The following is a 15,132-nucleotide window of genomic DNA, read 5'->3' on the forward strand; positions in this document are numbered from 1 at the left end:
GTTATCATTAAACTTGATTATGGCTCTAAGCAGTGAAGACTTGGGCAAGTGAAAACACACCCACCCTAGTTTCCTTGTGACTTTAAAACCCATCCAATAAGAGGAACAGAGCCATGTTGGGATTTGTACTTGCAACAGACCTTTTTTATTTTTGGCTATGGATGTAAACTCAGTGGTAGAATACTTGTCTAGTGTGTATAAGTCCCTTCATTCAGTCTCCATTACCACCCCCACCCTAAAGTAAATGAAGTGATCAGGACTGGAGAGATGACTTGGTAGCCAAAAGCACTGGCTAACCTTCTGGAAGACCAGGGTTCCATTTCCAGCACCCATTTGGTATCTCACAATCATCTGTAACTTCAGTTCCTGAGGATCTAATGCCCCTACTGGTTCCCTCAGGCACTGCATGCACATGGTACACACACACACACACACACACACACACACACACACACACACACACACACAACATACACACAAACACACACAGATACACACACAAAAAAACCACCTATTATACATGTATATAAAAATAAATCTTTAAAATAAGTCAATCAAAAAATATAAATCAATCAGTCAAACAATAATTCTGTGGAGAACGTAGGCTGTTTTAGGAACCCTGATTCTCGACTGAGGCCGGTTGAAGCCCCGGGAGTAGTAAACAAGATGGCAGGAGTTTCCCATACTCTTAAGAAATCAGAAATCCTCACACTGCCATAAGCAGTGCACAGCCCCACGGGGTGTTGGCCACACCCCAAGTCTTGCCTCCACAGGAGGATGTGACGTGGACCTCAGCCGGATCGGCCGTGCCCCAGTTCCCTCCCTTGCACATAGACGTGACTGCACGACAGCTCTAGGCAGAAGCAGAACCACCTCAAAATATGTAGACCAGATCTTCCCATGCCCTGAGGCCAAGCCAATAGGAAGCTGGTTGTCAGACTCTGAACCATTTCAAAAAATGTACTTATACGGAAGCTAGGTGCAAAAATAAAGAGACGCGTGTAGAAATCATTCCTTCGCCGGAGTTCCTTTGTTCTAAAGAGCTGGTAGCACCTCCGATTGGGAAGAGATTTTTCTTGCATCCTACACAGGAGCCTCTTGCCGGCCCGGTTCAGCTTGGCCTGGTGTCCAATGGCAGTGGTGTTCTGCTTCATCCTGCTAAGATCAGCAGCAGAGCACTGTTTTTGCGGGTTCAAGCCTGAGTTCACACACCCCACTGAGCACTGATCTCACACATCCAAGCCTGAGTTTGTGCTCGCCAGCCGGACCTAGTGGTGGAGGTAGCAGAAGCTGCCTTTCCCCAGTCAAAGAGCTGTGTGGGACTCCTGGAACCAGGTTCCACATAATTCTATAGATTAGTTTTACTTTCTGTACTGGACATTTAACCATTGTTCTGCATTCTGTCCCCAGATGTTCTATGTCCTCTCCAACTTCCAGATATTATAAACATCATATCCTTTCATCTGGAACCTTTAAAATATTTAAGGGGTCAGTGAGTTGGGAAATCCTTTTATACTGAGGGACAAGAATTTTTTAAAGATTTATTTATTTCTTGTATGTGGGTACACTGTGGCTGTCTTCAGGCACTCCAGAAGATGGCACTGGATCCCATTACATATGATTGTGAGCCACCATGTTAGCACTGGGAATTGAACATGGGGGCCTCAGGAAGAGCAGCCAGTGTGCTCTTAACTGCTGAGCCATCTCTCCAGCCCGAGGGTCAGGTTGTTTAGAAGCCAGATCCTAACGAAGTCTGTTGTGTTCAAGTTTAAAGCTTCACAAACATTACCCTGGTAGGTGTCAAGATAGGCAAACCTGAAAGAAGGTGATTCTCCTACACCCCGTTCCTGGCAATCCTGTGTTTAGAACAAGCTGTGTGCTTGTGTGGCTGGGGATGTGTAAACAGCGGAGATAGAGCCTTCAGATCTCTGCTCAGTGGTTTCAAATCTGCTTCCCTTCCTTTTGATCAAAATCCTCTTTAATCTGAGGCCTGTGCTGCTTCAATGGATCTGATAGAAGTTCACAGAGAGTAACCTAGATTGAGCTCCCTGGCAAGGGCAGTGATGAAGGCAGGAGTGATACTGTTCGGGAATACTTTGTCATGCTTGACAAGGAATTGGCTTATTCTTCAGGTATAATTAAACCAATCATTTCTGAACCGGCTCCTCGGTAGGGAGACAGATTTGGCTGGCACTGCCCTTCCTTACTCACAAGTTATTCCCAGGAAACCTGTAGACCAGCAGTTCTCAACTCGTGCGGTTGCAATGCCTCTGGCGGCAGGTACGGGGTGTCTCATATCGGGCTTCCTATATCTCAGACGCTTACGTTATGATTCATAACAGTAGCAAAAATAACCGTGAAAAGATTTTACAGTTGGGGGTCACCACGACATGAGGAATCTGCATTAAAAGACCGCAGCATTAGGGAGGTTGGGGACCGCTGCTGCGGACACACTGTAACTCAGAACCGGAGCATCGGCAGTGGCTAAAAGAACAGATAATGGTTAAGGAAAGATGCCACTGAGCGGCTGATTGAGACACTTTCCCAGCCGAGTGCACAGAGTCACTTTTCTCTGCATGTGGCTAAACCCGAAGTTTGTTTTCATGCTTGGAACCGTGCAGGTGAAAACCATTTCTTTTGTGGCTCCTAAGTAAGACTTCTCATCTGTGAAATGGAATTTAATGCCCCACCATAGTCCAATTGGAGCACATAACAAATAAACCATGTGAGAAGTATCTTAAAATAGGAGGAAAAAAAAAAAGATCAAAGGGCTTTGTGTCCCAATTTAGTAGTAGTTGGTTCCTCCATGGGTGGGGCTATAATCTATTTATTTTAACATTCTTATTGATTTCTTGAAATTTTCATACATGTATACAGTATGTTCTTCATATCCACCCCCACTCCCTCTCTCCAGCTTCCACCAGGACCCCCTACTGCCTCCCCACTTCATGTCCTGTTTTTAACGGGTTGAATTAGTGTTGTCTATAGGTACGTGGATGTTGGGCTCAATTACCAATGGCCACCCCGTCCCATATCAAACAGTGACTCCGATGCCAAGAAAGCATCAAATTAGTGTGTATATGTGTGTGTATGTGTGTGGAGGGGGTGGGGTGAGGAGGTGGGGAGAGCACACCCACGATATCTCTATTCTGCATATGGAAGAAGTCACATGCAATGGCGCCGTCCAACTCCATCCATATATTTTGTGCATATAACACTTCCCCTTGCATCTTTTTAATTAATGTAAACAGGAAAACCCTCCTGTCTGTATCTCCCAGGTTTTCTTTATCATCCTCTGTTGATGTGTTTATCTGGACCCATACCCTGGCTGCTATGAATAGTGCCGAGATCAACTTGGGTGTGTAGGAGTTTCTGCTGTATGGTGGCCTAGATTCCTTAAAGTCTCTACCTGGGAGCAATGTGCACGAGTCACATGCTAATTATATTTTTAGCCCTTTGAAGAACTCCCATGCTGTTTTTCCACTGTGGCCATTCTATTCTCTAGCAGATGAGGGGCGCCTTGTCTCCACAGCATCCTTGCCAGAGGTTTCTCTTCTTGATGACAACCATACTGCCTGGGATGAGATAGAATTTCACTTCCTTTTGATTTGATTTTTTTTCCATTTCAACTGTGTCTTTATCATTTCTACCTTCTTTTGAGAATGGACAGAGGCATCATTTTTTTAACACAAGTAAGAGATCATAGGAAAGTGTTTTGTTTTATAGGGACAAAAAGATACTAATATAAATTCATTCAGGGGCCAGCAATATGGCTCAGCAGGTAGAGGGGCTTGCCAGCAAGCCTGGCCACCTGATCCAGTCTCCAGATTCTACTTGATAGAAGGAGAGAAGCAACTCTCTCATCTGACCTTCAGAGGTCATGGCGAGCACAGGCGCAAACACGCATAGGCACACAGGCACACACACAAAAAAAGTAAAAAGCATCTTATTAAATATTTTACTTACTATTCACACATGCTTATAGTGTTTGGATCGTATCTACTTCCTGGTTCCTCCCTTTAATTCTTCCCCCTATCCTCCCTGCCATTCTTCAAGGCATTCCTCCCTCCCAACTTCAAGGGCCCCTTTTTCTCATTTTTCAATCTTCGAGTCAGTTCTATGTGCGTAAGTGTGAGCCCAACTACTGGAGCCTGGGCAGCCTGCCGGGCTCACGTCCCAGAAGAAAGCTGTCTGTCCCTCTCCCAGGGGATATCAACAGCCAGTAGTTCCTCAGATAGGGAGCTCATGAGCCCCTCTCCCATTCATGCTGTGATTTTTTGCCTGGCTTGATCTTGTGTGTGTCTTATAGACCTAGTCTCAGTCATCGTGAGTTCATACGTTCAATGGCCCTATCTTATCCAGCAAATACTGTTTCAACATGTTGTCCACTCCCTGTGGCTCTTACAGCCTTTCTGCCTCCCCTTATAGGATTATCCCAAGCCATGGCAGAGAGGGATATGATATAGGACTATTCACAATCATTCCGTTATAGGAGCTAGAGGTGTCAGTCAGTGGCAGAGAATCTGCCTTGCACACACAGGATTCTGGGTTTTAGCCTCGGCCACAAAATAAACAAAGAACTGTACAATCTTAGCAGAGTTTTGGGTGCTCACCTTTTATGTAGTAGGGCTATGTCTCCACATAGCATTCTAAGTCTTCAGATTTCTAAAGTCATCAGTATAATTTGGGCAGTAGAGATGTTTTTGCTGTGGCTTGGTAGCAACTTTAACCTGCACAAATCTTGATACCCACTAGTCACGTGATCAGTTATCCGACTCTCGCTATTATGTATCTTAATTGGTATCTATTCATACCTGTATCTTTTGCCACACGATACTCCAACTCGATGATGTTCCTGATGCATTTAGGGATTTCTTTCTACTCAAGTCCTGGGTCGAACGGAGGCAATCTTGGGTATTCTAGGAGATTTTCCCAAGATGTCTTGAGGTGAGACTAGCCTGTGAAGGCCATGAGAAAAATTAGAGCTGGCTGGGGTGGGAGGTGATTGGAGTGGAAAGAAGGGGACAGTTGGGGACATCTCAGTGCAACTAGAGGTAAAGAGAGAGCTCTCAAAATAATAGCCACCATTTTGGAGATTCCTGGGGCCTCTGGGGATATTTCTCAGTGGTGAAGGAAAAGCCAGATTGCTTGCCTGGCAGTGGTGGTGCACGCCTTTAGTCCCAGCACTTGGGAGGCAGATCTCTGTGAATTTGAGGCCACCCTGGTCCACAGAGAGACAGCCAGGGATATACAAAGAGAAACCCTGTGTCAAAACCAAAGACAGAGGGGCAGGGGAGCAGAGAAGAGAAGTCAGAAGCAGACGGAAGTGCAAGCCACTCATTGGGAAACAGAAGAGTGGCAAAGGTGACCAGAAAGAGAGCAAGCGTGGTGATGGCCATCTGGGACAGGGGCAAGCTGGGGAGGTGAGCACAGAGGTTGTGAAGAGTCGCCGTGGGAAGCAAGGACCTGAAGGGATACACAAAGATCCAGCCAGGTGAACTGGAAGTCTGGTCATTAAACATAAGCTTGGAGCAGTAAGCTTGGAGTAATAGAAATAGCAGTCACCAACAATGGAGACTATAATTCAGAAACAGTGGGCGAAGGTCGAAGTTCACGTTGGTGGTGGCTATGGTAGAAGGAGAAGGGTGTCTGGGAGCCATTTTCTTCTTCAGTTAAAATGAAGATTAACTTCGTAGCCAGATATAATTGAAGTTTCCCCTCCACTGTTCAGATAATGGATTTGGTCTTGGAACTGTTAAATTTGTCAGAAGAATAGGCTCCGCTGACAGGGAGCAGAGGCAGCTGCAAATAGGACAGATCGTCTCAAGAGCTTTCAGTTTCAAAACACGAATACACAGATAGTCCTAAAGGCTTTGTGTCTACCATCAAGCTTCACGGCACAGACAAGCACTGCCTCCGACACAGCCCCCACCCCCCCCCACTACCCCCACCTCCTCCACCACCTCCACCACCACTGCCTTCAGATAGAAAATTGCCTGCCTACATCTTTGACTTCTTTGGGACAACCAGCATCATTGTCTTGATCTGGAATTATTTTCCCCAATGCTTTGGGTAAAAAAAAATCAGTGTATGTTTTCCTTACAGAAACTTATTTTATTAGTTGAAGGGGACAAAGGGGTGCAGGTGTGTCTGCTTCTGCAAGTACAGTCCCTATGAATCTGAGGGTTATCCGGGAAGTCACTACTAGGGCAGGGTGTCACAGAACGATGCCGTCACCAGTGGACAAACAGGCATGCTTCTGATCTATGCAACAGCCAGGCCGTACACCAGATACCTCATCCGGGCAGTTCCTACCCTCAGGTGCCTGCCCTACCCCCCACACAGTGAGAGTTTCTTGGGTTGAAAGGTTGTTGTTATTCAGAGCCTGTTTTTAAAGCCAAATCCAAACGGACACTGACAAGATAGAAAGAGGAAAATACGATGGTCAGGAAAATATTTTGTGCCTTTCTTTAGTTCATCGCTGCCACTGCTGGGAGCCCAATCACAGTCTGGGCTAAATGCTCCACAGGATTTGTAACAGTTGGGTCCCCAGACCGCTGAAAGGCACTGTCACCATGATGATGGAATATCACAATACTCAGAATCCTCCTCTGCCTGGTGAAGAAGGAGGGGGGCTAATCTGAGTTTTGACATTTTTGCCAACTCACATATAATGTGTGATATAAATTTGTATGATGTGAATTTTCCACAAAACATGCCACGCTCTTACAGGCAAACACTCAAGTCTCAAGACTTGCAAAGTCTGATGGTTAGCTGAAGTGTTATTTTGGTTGCTTTAATAGTCACCCCAAAATTTTCCTTTAAATTAACAATCAAGATTAATGTCTTGGGGCTGGAGGCTCATTTAGAAGCGCTCTCTGCTTTTCAGAGGACCCAGGTTCAGTTCTCGGCATCACTATGGTGCTCACAACTGTCTATAGCTCCAGTTCCAGGGAATTTAGTATCACCTTCCGGCCTCCACAGGTACTGCACACATGGTGTGCAGACATACACGTAGACAAACATTCACAGCAACAAAGTAAAAAAAAAAAAAAATCTATATTAAAGACATTAGAGTTTTTCTAGCAATGTGAGCTTTTTGGTTTTCTTGAGAGGAGGACATTTATGCTTTATAATACACCTCCACACTATTTTTTTTATAATAGAACTTTCTGGTTATATATAGAACATTCGAGGAAGTTGAAGTTAAAAAGTCTTAATATCCGCAGGAGTATGAATGATCCCAAGAGAACATGCGGAATTTGGTTTTTTTAGCTCCTGGACATTATACAGGAAGACAGGGGCCCATCTTAACATAATCTAAATAGTAATGACTCTAAAGACATTTCTGAGAGAGGGTGACAGCCATTCTGACAGGCCACTAACAGGGTGACATGCAATACTCCATGTTACTCAGTGTCTCGATACTGTGACTGGATTTCTTTTCCTTCCATCTTACCTAAATAATAACCAGATCTTAGTGAGGATAAGAGGCTTCCAATTATCCAGAGGCTGGGGCTCCCCATCCTGTGCCCTCACATGGTCCTCTATCTAAGGCCATGGTCCTGAGACAGGTGGATGACACATTTGACAGTCTGAGTATCAATCATGAGCCCCATGCCTCTGCTGGGTTAAACATGCCAATGGGTAAGACTCCCTAGACGGTATAACTTGAGTCTTCTGGCTTCCTGAAATCCAGTCTGTGTGGGTCCCACTTGGAATTTGTGGGGACCCACTAAGAAGCTAGAAGTGGGAAGTGATGTATTTAATGTGCTTCTTGAATTCCTAAGATAAGCTAAACTTTGAGCCATAGGCCTCTAGAGATTTCTAGCTGAGATGTGGCTTGTTTGATCTGGCCTGTTTGGTCACCATTTTTCGTAGGCATTACAGAGCACTTGGTGTGAAAAGATGGTAAAGTGACAGGAAACTAGAACACACTGAAATTATTTAAAATTAGGGTGGACATCTGTGAACCCCTGATAATAATATGAATAATAGAACATCTCTCTGCCCTGTTAGAAAGATACGGACACAAAGAGCTTTATAAGTGTGTTTTGTTTAATCGGGGTGATGGATGGGGGTGGAGGAGATGCAAATCCCATACATAGCAAATAAGGTGCATAAGGAAGGAGCCCACCCGCCCTCTGCAGAAGCCTTCTGACAGGAGCCCCTCCCCCGAGGGGCTGGGAGAGCCCTGCTCTGGCTTCCGAGAACTGTGGAGCTGGTAGTATACCAGGCAAGGAGTGTCCCCCTACTGTTAGTGGAAGGAACCAAGAGTTGGGCAGGTTTACAGCAGCGCCATCAGAAGATCAGCTGTTAAAGTGGGTTTAGAGAATGTCTGATACCATCTTTCAAGATGAAGCAGTGTATAATTTAAATAAAGAAAGAAAGAAAGAAGTGGATATGTCATGGCTGTATTTTAGTCATTTGTTTAATTATGAAGAATTCAAGATGTTACTATGAGACCAGAGTAACATCTCAGGCCACATGTTTCAAACACATGTGGCTCATTTGTTGCAACTCCATGAACTTAGATTCATAGGAGATTGGCTCCAGGAGTCTTTTAAACCCGCAAACCAACTCCACACATACACAAGCTCCTTGTGTAAATGATGTAGTTTTGACATAGGATATACATGATTATCTATATATTTTTTACTATTTTGTTCAGAAACAGATTCCCACTACATAACCAGTTTGGTCTTGGACTCTTTCTCTTTTTTTAGAATATTTTTCTTTTTCCTTAAACATTTTGTACATGTATAACATGTCTTAATTATATGTCTCAACTTTCCACTTCCCCCAAGCCTTCCCACCAACAAACACATTCACCACTCATTCCCCTAGCCCCTCAACACACACCGTTCCATTCAACAAGACCATCCCTTCTCATGCCTCAGACTCTTGACACATCTTTCCTCCTCATGTCCTCTTCTTTCAGGTCCCCAGGGTACTGATAGATCCATATTGATGCAGAGATGGTATTTGTAATGTTTAAATGTCAAGTAGATTCTCTACCCAAAGCCATCTTCCAGATGCACAAGGACATAGTCACTTCTGTAGCACCCTGCCCCCAGTAGTGAATCCTGCATGTCAAGGGTGGGGGAAGTCATGTAATAAGAGGAAGGGTCTGCTGACTGTTGCGCGCCCCATTTCCCGCCGGCAGGAATAGGCGTGCAACAACAGGATTCTTCTGCGAACAACCTTTATTGTACAATACTCTGAGCAGGGGACCCCACGTGGAAGAAAAATGCACTGCTTATATATGCCCAGGAGACTCCTGTGGCTACCTGATTAGTGCGCTCTCCAGTAACTCATTAGCATGCCCATTCGCGCTATGTCTCTTGGGCTCTGTTTGCTTCGTCATCGGCGGGAAGCCGGCGCCATGTTTGGGTGCGGCACAAATGGCTCTCTACAGCTGACCAAAGCAGGTGCCAACAAAATGCTTCCTATGAAAGAGCAGGCCGTATTAATCCCGCCGAGGAGAATAAGACCACTAACACAATTTGTGAGCCAAATTTGAAGCACGCTTTATTAAATATTTGCCAGGACAGTGGACACTGACTGGGTCCATCCCCAGGCTTCTTAGAGTATGGCTCCAAACTACATTAATCGGAGGCTTAGCTTACAAAGGCAAAACCTACAAGGCAATGTGCTTCCCACCTGCATCCAATCAGGGACAAGCATACATCCTGACATGCTCCCTTCGTACCTCCCACCAACATGTGATCAAGTACATCCTATGCAGCTGGGGCAACCAAACTTGTTTACAGAAGTGAGATCATGATCGTGATCACGAGAGTCCCTATCTTACATTAACAGCAGCCCCCAGCATTCCAGGAAGTTACCTGCCCTTGGACAAATGGGGCTTACGGGTTAGAGGCATTTTTGTTTTGTAGATCTTTTAAGCACAGTAATTTAAGTTTAAAACCTAACTTTAGCCATCACAGTAACAGACAGGGAAAAGGGGGGTAAGGGACTATAATTTTGAAAGTGATACTTAATCCAAGTCTTCAAAGAAAATGATTAGGACAGCATATTTGAGTAAACAGAGATAAGGAGGAAAACTTGGTGTGTTCTTTTCTGAGGCTTCAATCCCACATTCTCCGCTAATGGACCTGACTATTGTGTGTAGCAATAACTTTATCAGCTTGAGCTCTTTGCAGAATGTTGCTTCCTTCCTGTGTGTGTGCCGATGTGTCAGCCTGAAGTATGTATGAGCTCCCCACCATTTGTAGTAGAAAATGACTAGGATGTGGCTGATCTGGACAGACAGACACACATGCACACTCGCACTCAGCAGCCGAATTCTCTTTTGAGGAGGGGTAGGAAGGGAATCCCACTGTAGGTGTGGACTGTGACAAGTGACAGCATTTGCTTTGGGTTGACCTTGGGTCTCACACTTGCTTTGTAAGAGCCACCTTGGTCAAGATATCTCTTCACAGCAATAAAAGCCAAACTAAGGCGATTTCCAGGATCAGCCTTCATAGCCTCTGAAACATGTTTTATCTGCCATAGCAAAAACAAGCCAACAAACTCAAAGAAACGTATCCATGTAATGTCATATGGGGGTCTGCCAGGCTTCTTGGAGTGGTCACAGACTGATGGCAGAGAGTCAGTCTGCAGGTCCTTGTTACTGCTGAAACCATTTATTCCTGCAGTGTCTGTGTGAGTCAAATCGCACTGCCCAGTTCACCAGCTCCACAAGGTAAGTAGGTGACGAGCAAACTGTCCTAGACATTGGTCTAGTAAACTGACTTTATTTCTACAGGAAAGGAAATGTGTCTATCAAGTCCCAAAACACAACATTATTTGTAAGCTTTATTCGTGTGTGTGTGTGTGTGTGTGTGTATACTTTGCACACGCATGAGTGCAATGCCCTTGGAGACCAGAACAAGGCATTGGGTCCCCTGGAAATAGAGTGACTGGCCATTGTGAGCTGCTGAATGTGGGTGCTGGCAACCAAATTCCAGTGCTCTGAACTGCTGAGCCATCTCTCTGGCCCCAGCATCTATCCATCCTTATTCCTTCCTTTTTATCTTCCACCCTTCCTTTCTCTGTCTTTCCTTCTTTCTTTTTTTTTTTTTTTTTTTTTTTTCCTTTTTCTGCATTACTAGCAATTGAACCCAGGGCCTTGAGCACGCTAGACCTGTGCCCTGCCACTAATCTATGCCCCATCTCTTAGTGTATTTAAAAATAAAAATAAATCTCATAGTTGTTAGCATGTGGTTTCCACCAAAAACACAAGACAGCTTATATTCATCAGCTTCTTTGTATAATTTGTAAATATTTATTTATTATGTGCACATAGAATTTTCTCTCTGTGCCTGGCCTCCATGACTTGGCATAGCATCTTTCAGGTTCATACATGGCTTCCCAAAGGACAGGCTTATCTTCTTTCAGTGCACATTGTCTCATCTCCCTTATCCATGTATTCACTGATAGTCATTACGGGTATCCCTGAAATGATATCCTGGACAGCGCCCTGAACAGCCCAGTTTGGTTAAGAGCACCTATGTCAGGCATCTCACAAGTGCTTGTAATACCACTTCCAGGAGACTCAGCACCTTCTTCCGGCTTCAGTGGGCACTGTACTCATGTGTGCAAACACACACACACACACACACACACACTCATAATTTAAAAACAAATCCAAAGAAGAAAGGTCAGACTAGCAAAGGAATACTTTTTAACTTAGTTAAAAACCAGCACCCTCTTGTTCTATAAAGGGAAAATAAATGAGAAAATTACAATAGTAACCACCTTTCTCTTACAGTGTTTACAAGCCTACTCAACTACGTTAATTTTTTTCCTTGTAGGAAAAGCCATTGACGAAATCTCTGCAGCGTGGAGAAGACCCCCAGTTTGATCAGGTATGAGGCCGTTGCTGTGTATGTTGTGTGTTTTTCTATTTATATCAAAATTTATATGAAAAAATTCAGGAGCGGAGGCTGTAATTCGGTGGTAGAGGGCTTGCCGAGAGTAAGCAAGGCCCTGGTGTTTGACATAGCTTAGGGGGGTAAGATACAAACTGGAAGACAGGGATGGCCGCTGTAATGCTGAGGAACTTCCTCAAAGCCATAGGTGTGTTTTTCATATTATGCCGTCAGGGACAGGAGAGATGGTTCAGAGGTTAAGCAGACCCAGGCTTGGTGCCCAGCGCTTCGCAGTTGCAGGGGCTCCAACAACGTTTTCTGGTCTCGGCAGTCACAGCACGCATGTGGTACACATGCACCAAACAAAAGCATACACATGAAATAAAAGAAAGATAAATCTTTCAAGAAATACTTACTCCTCGGCATCTGTAGCTGGCTATTGGAGACATTCCGGGGGTGCCCTTCGGTTTGAGTTAGAGAGAACTGGGAAGCCGAAGAAGGATATAAGGAGGCCCTTTGAGTTTTATTCTATTTTCCCTATGTCTTTGTATGACAAAATTAGAGACCAAGTAAAGGTGATTGTGGGGAATCCTATTGTAGTGGTGGCGTCCCTGTTACCTGTCCCAATGTTCTGGGTACCCGAATGAAAGGCATGCACGCACGCACGCACGCACGCACGCACGCACGCACGCACGCAGCCCTATATTTTAATATGCTTTCAACAGCTCAATGGCTGGGCCACCTCGCAACCTCCGCGTGGCTGATGTACTTTCCGATAATCCCAACTCATCACCTACTAAAACCTATATTCTACCGTGGTTGCCCCGGACCAGGCCTGCACCCCGCCTGGGCCACGCTGTCCCTCTGTCCTGCATTTCTCACAAGTGGCGGAGACTCCTTCCCCTGCCTGGCAAAGATCCCTCCTCTTCCCTCGGTTCTTTGCTCAGCCATTGGCTGCCGGCAACTTTATTTCCCAATCAAAACCAACTGGGGGCAGGGACCCTCGGTGTCTTCCATGCAGACGTGCGGATTCCCGTGTAATTTTGGAGGCCAAACTAACATAATATAAGTCGTATTAGACCAAACCCAGGACATTATCCCACTGAAAAGTCAACTTCCTCTAAATTACTTGTGGTCTGTGATGACCGAATCTCTACACTAGGACTTGGTTTTAGTTTTGTCCAACTCACTTCCAGACCCGCCGGGCTTTATGGCACCCACCTGTAACCCCAGCCCTTGCGTAATGGAGGCAAGAGGATGTAAGCTGGAGTCAAGCCTGAGCTACAGAGTACAACCCTGCCGTTAGAACAGAAAGAGAGATGCGGGTAGTCAGCGGTAGGATGCTTGCCTGGCATGGCCCAGTTTTAATCCATAATACTGGAGAGAGATTGGGACTGGGGTGGGGGTGGGGGACTAGGGAGAGAAGAAGAGCCAGAGACAGAATATAACTGACAAGTCTGAAAGAGAAAAATGGCCTCAAAAAATTATTATAAAAACATGGAGCCTTAGGCTCTAATGAAGAAAATAGTAAATTAAAAAAAAAAAAAAAAAGGGTAGAAAGAAAGTCAAACCTAGAAAAAGACATCAACATCCAATAGCATGTACTGAGTGAGCATGGGACATTGGACAGGAGAGAGCCTGGTCCTTGTCACTTCAGAGGGGCTTTAGGGGCCTCGAGGTGTGATGTATGCCAGGACATTTGAGGAAGCTGGACAGGTGTCATGGTGCTACCTGGAGGCATATGACATAAAGGATGACAAAAAGTATCTTCAAAACCTTTTAGTGAGTGCCTGTGTCAGTGGCCAAATACTGCTCAACACCCTACGACCTAATGAACTCTCGGGCTTTCTAGTCTGGGGACCCTGCAGAAGGACGCTGTAGAGTTTCGTGTTTGCAACACAGGGAGACACCTCAGGCCTCCTCAGGCCTCACGAGTCTGGAGTGTTGCTGCAACATCCACCACAGGGATGCCATTCTCTGTGAGGCATGGTACTCCTGGACAGCCGTGGGGTGGTGCTCAGTCCCACTTCCTGAGCTGCTGTGGTTCTGGCCTTCTGGGGCTGGCAGCCATGGCTGTCTGCCTGGATTCTGATAGACCAAGGGTGGACCCTCACTGCTCATCCCTGTGCTGAGTTATGCTTGTTACCATTGCTCAGTCGGTCAGAGACCCTCGGTGGAGGCGCTCGTGGTGTTTGGTGTTGCCATTTTGTAAGCGGCAGGTGTGGGCTCTGTCTGCTCCCTTTATCATTTACCATTCAGTTTGCGTGGTTTTTCACTAAATTTCGTATTCTTGGTCTCTTTATCCTGCTGTGTCTACCCTTTCTTGGAAAAACAAATTTCTCGAGCTAAATGTAACATCTTCTTTATTCTCCCAATTTGTCTAAATTAACACTGCAAGGAGTACTTATCCCAAATCATTGAGCTTGTAACACAGCAGTGAGTACTTATTCCAAATCATCCAGCTTAAACACATTCTGTTATTTTACTTAGCTTTTCCATTCAACGCTGTAGAAACACACCAATGTTTGGAGCTAGACAGACCTAGGTTGAAATCTCAGCTTATGCACTGAACTCACTAGATTATTCTTAACCTTGTAACACATAGTGTAATCCACAGACCGGTGTTGTCTGTCACCTGGCAGTCCAGAGCTACAACCCAACCACACCCTAGTTGTCAGGTCCATGAACTGGGGAGGGCTAATGAAAGGCTGGGAGGTTAAAGAGATTTTTGACTCTTTAGTTGTAGACTCACAAGACATATTTCTTTGACTCCAGAAGAAGGCTGCTAACCATGCAGTCACCAGCAGACACCCAGACACATGCTGGCACACACGGGCTACATGGTAGTAGGCACATGAAGAACACACACAGAAGGGCTGGCTAAGGCTACCACTCTGCCCTCAGGGCCATGTTCTTATAAAACCTATACAAAGTGGCACTCTGCTAAAAGTGGTTATATAATACAGTACATCACTGTTAATTTGGGTCCCCAGACATCTGGAGTCAGCCATGTTGTGCTAACTAAGACCCCCCCCCCCACACACACACCATGTCCAGTGTGAGCTACCTTTTAGCTAACTCATAGTGGATATCCAAAGCACCATAGTGTTTAAGCATAAACTGGCTCTTAAAACGTTCACTGAAAGCTTAAGATGGCCCATTCTCTACCATTGCTGTCTGTAATGATGCTTTAACAGGGAGCAAATGGTAAAACAGTTACCCAGAGCCATAAAACACAGTGTTGCCATCTGATCAG

General features: G+C 45.2%; 1 protein-coding gene across 5 annotated transcripts in view; it reads left to right on the forward strand.

Moving 5' to 3' along the window:
- The window catches only part of FRY (FRY microtubule binding protein), a 364,922-nt gene that overhangs the window by 188,812 nt on the left and 160,978 nt on the right, over window positions 1-15,132 (forward strand). For all 5 annotated transcript variants that reach the window (XM_080941189.1, XM_080941185.1, XM_080941186.1 and 2 more), the window contains one exon: window positions 11,820-11,873. In XM_080941189.1, coding sequence (XP_080797315.1) covers window positions 11,820-11,873 — 54 coding nt within the window. The remainder of the gene's footprint in view (window positions 1-11,819; window positions 11,874-15,132) is intronic.

This window comes from Micromys minutus (genome assembly GCF_963924665.1).
Source record: "Micromys minutus genome assembly, chromosome: 29".
Taxonomy (NCBI): domain Eukaryota; kingdom Metazoa; phylum Chordata; class Mammalia; order Rodentia; family Muridae; genus Micromys; species Micromys minutus.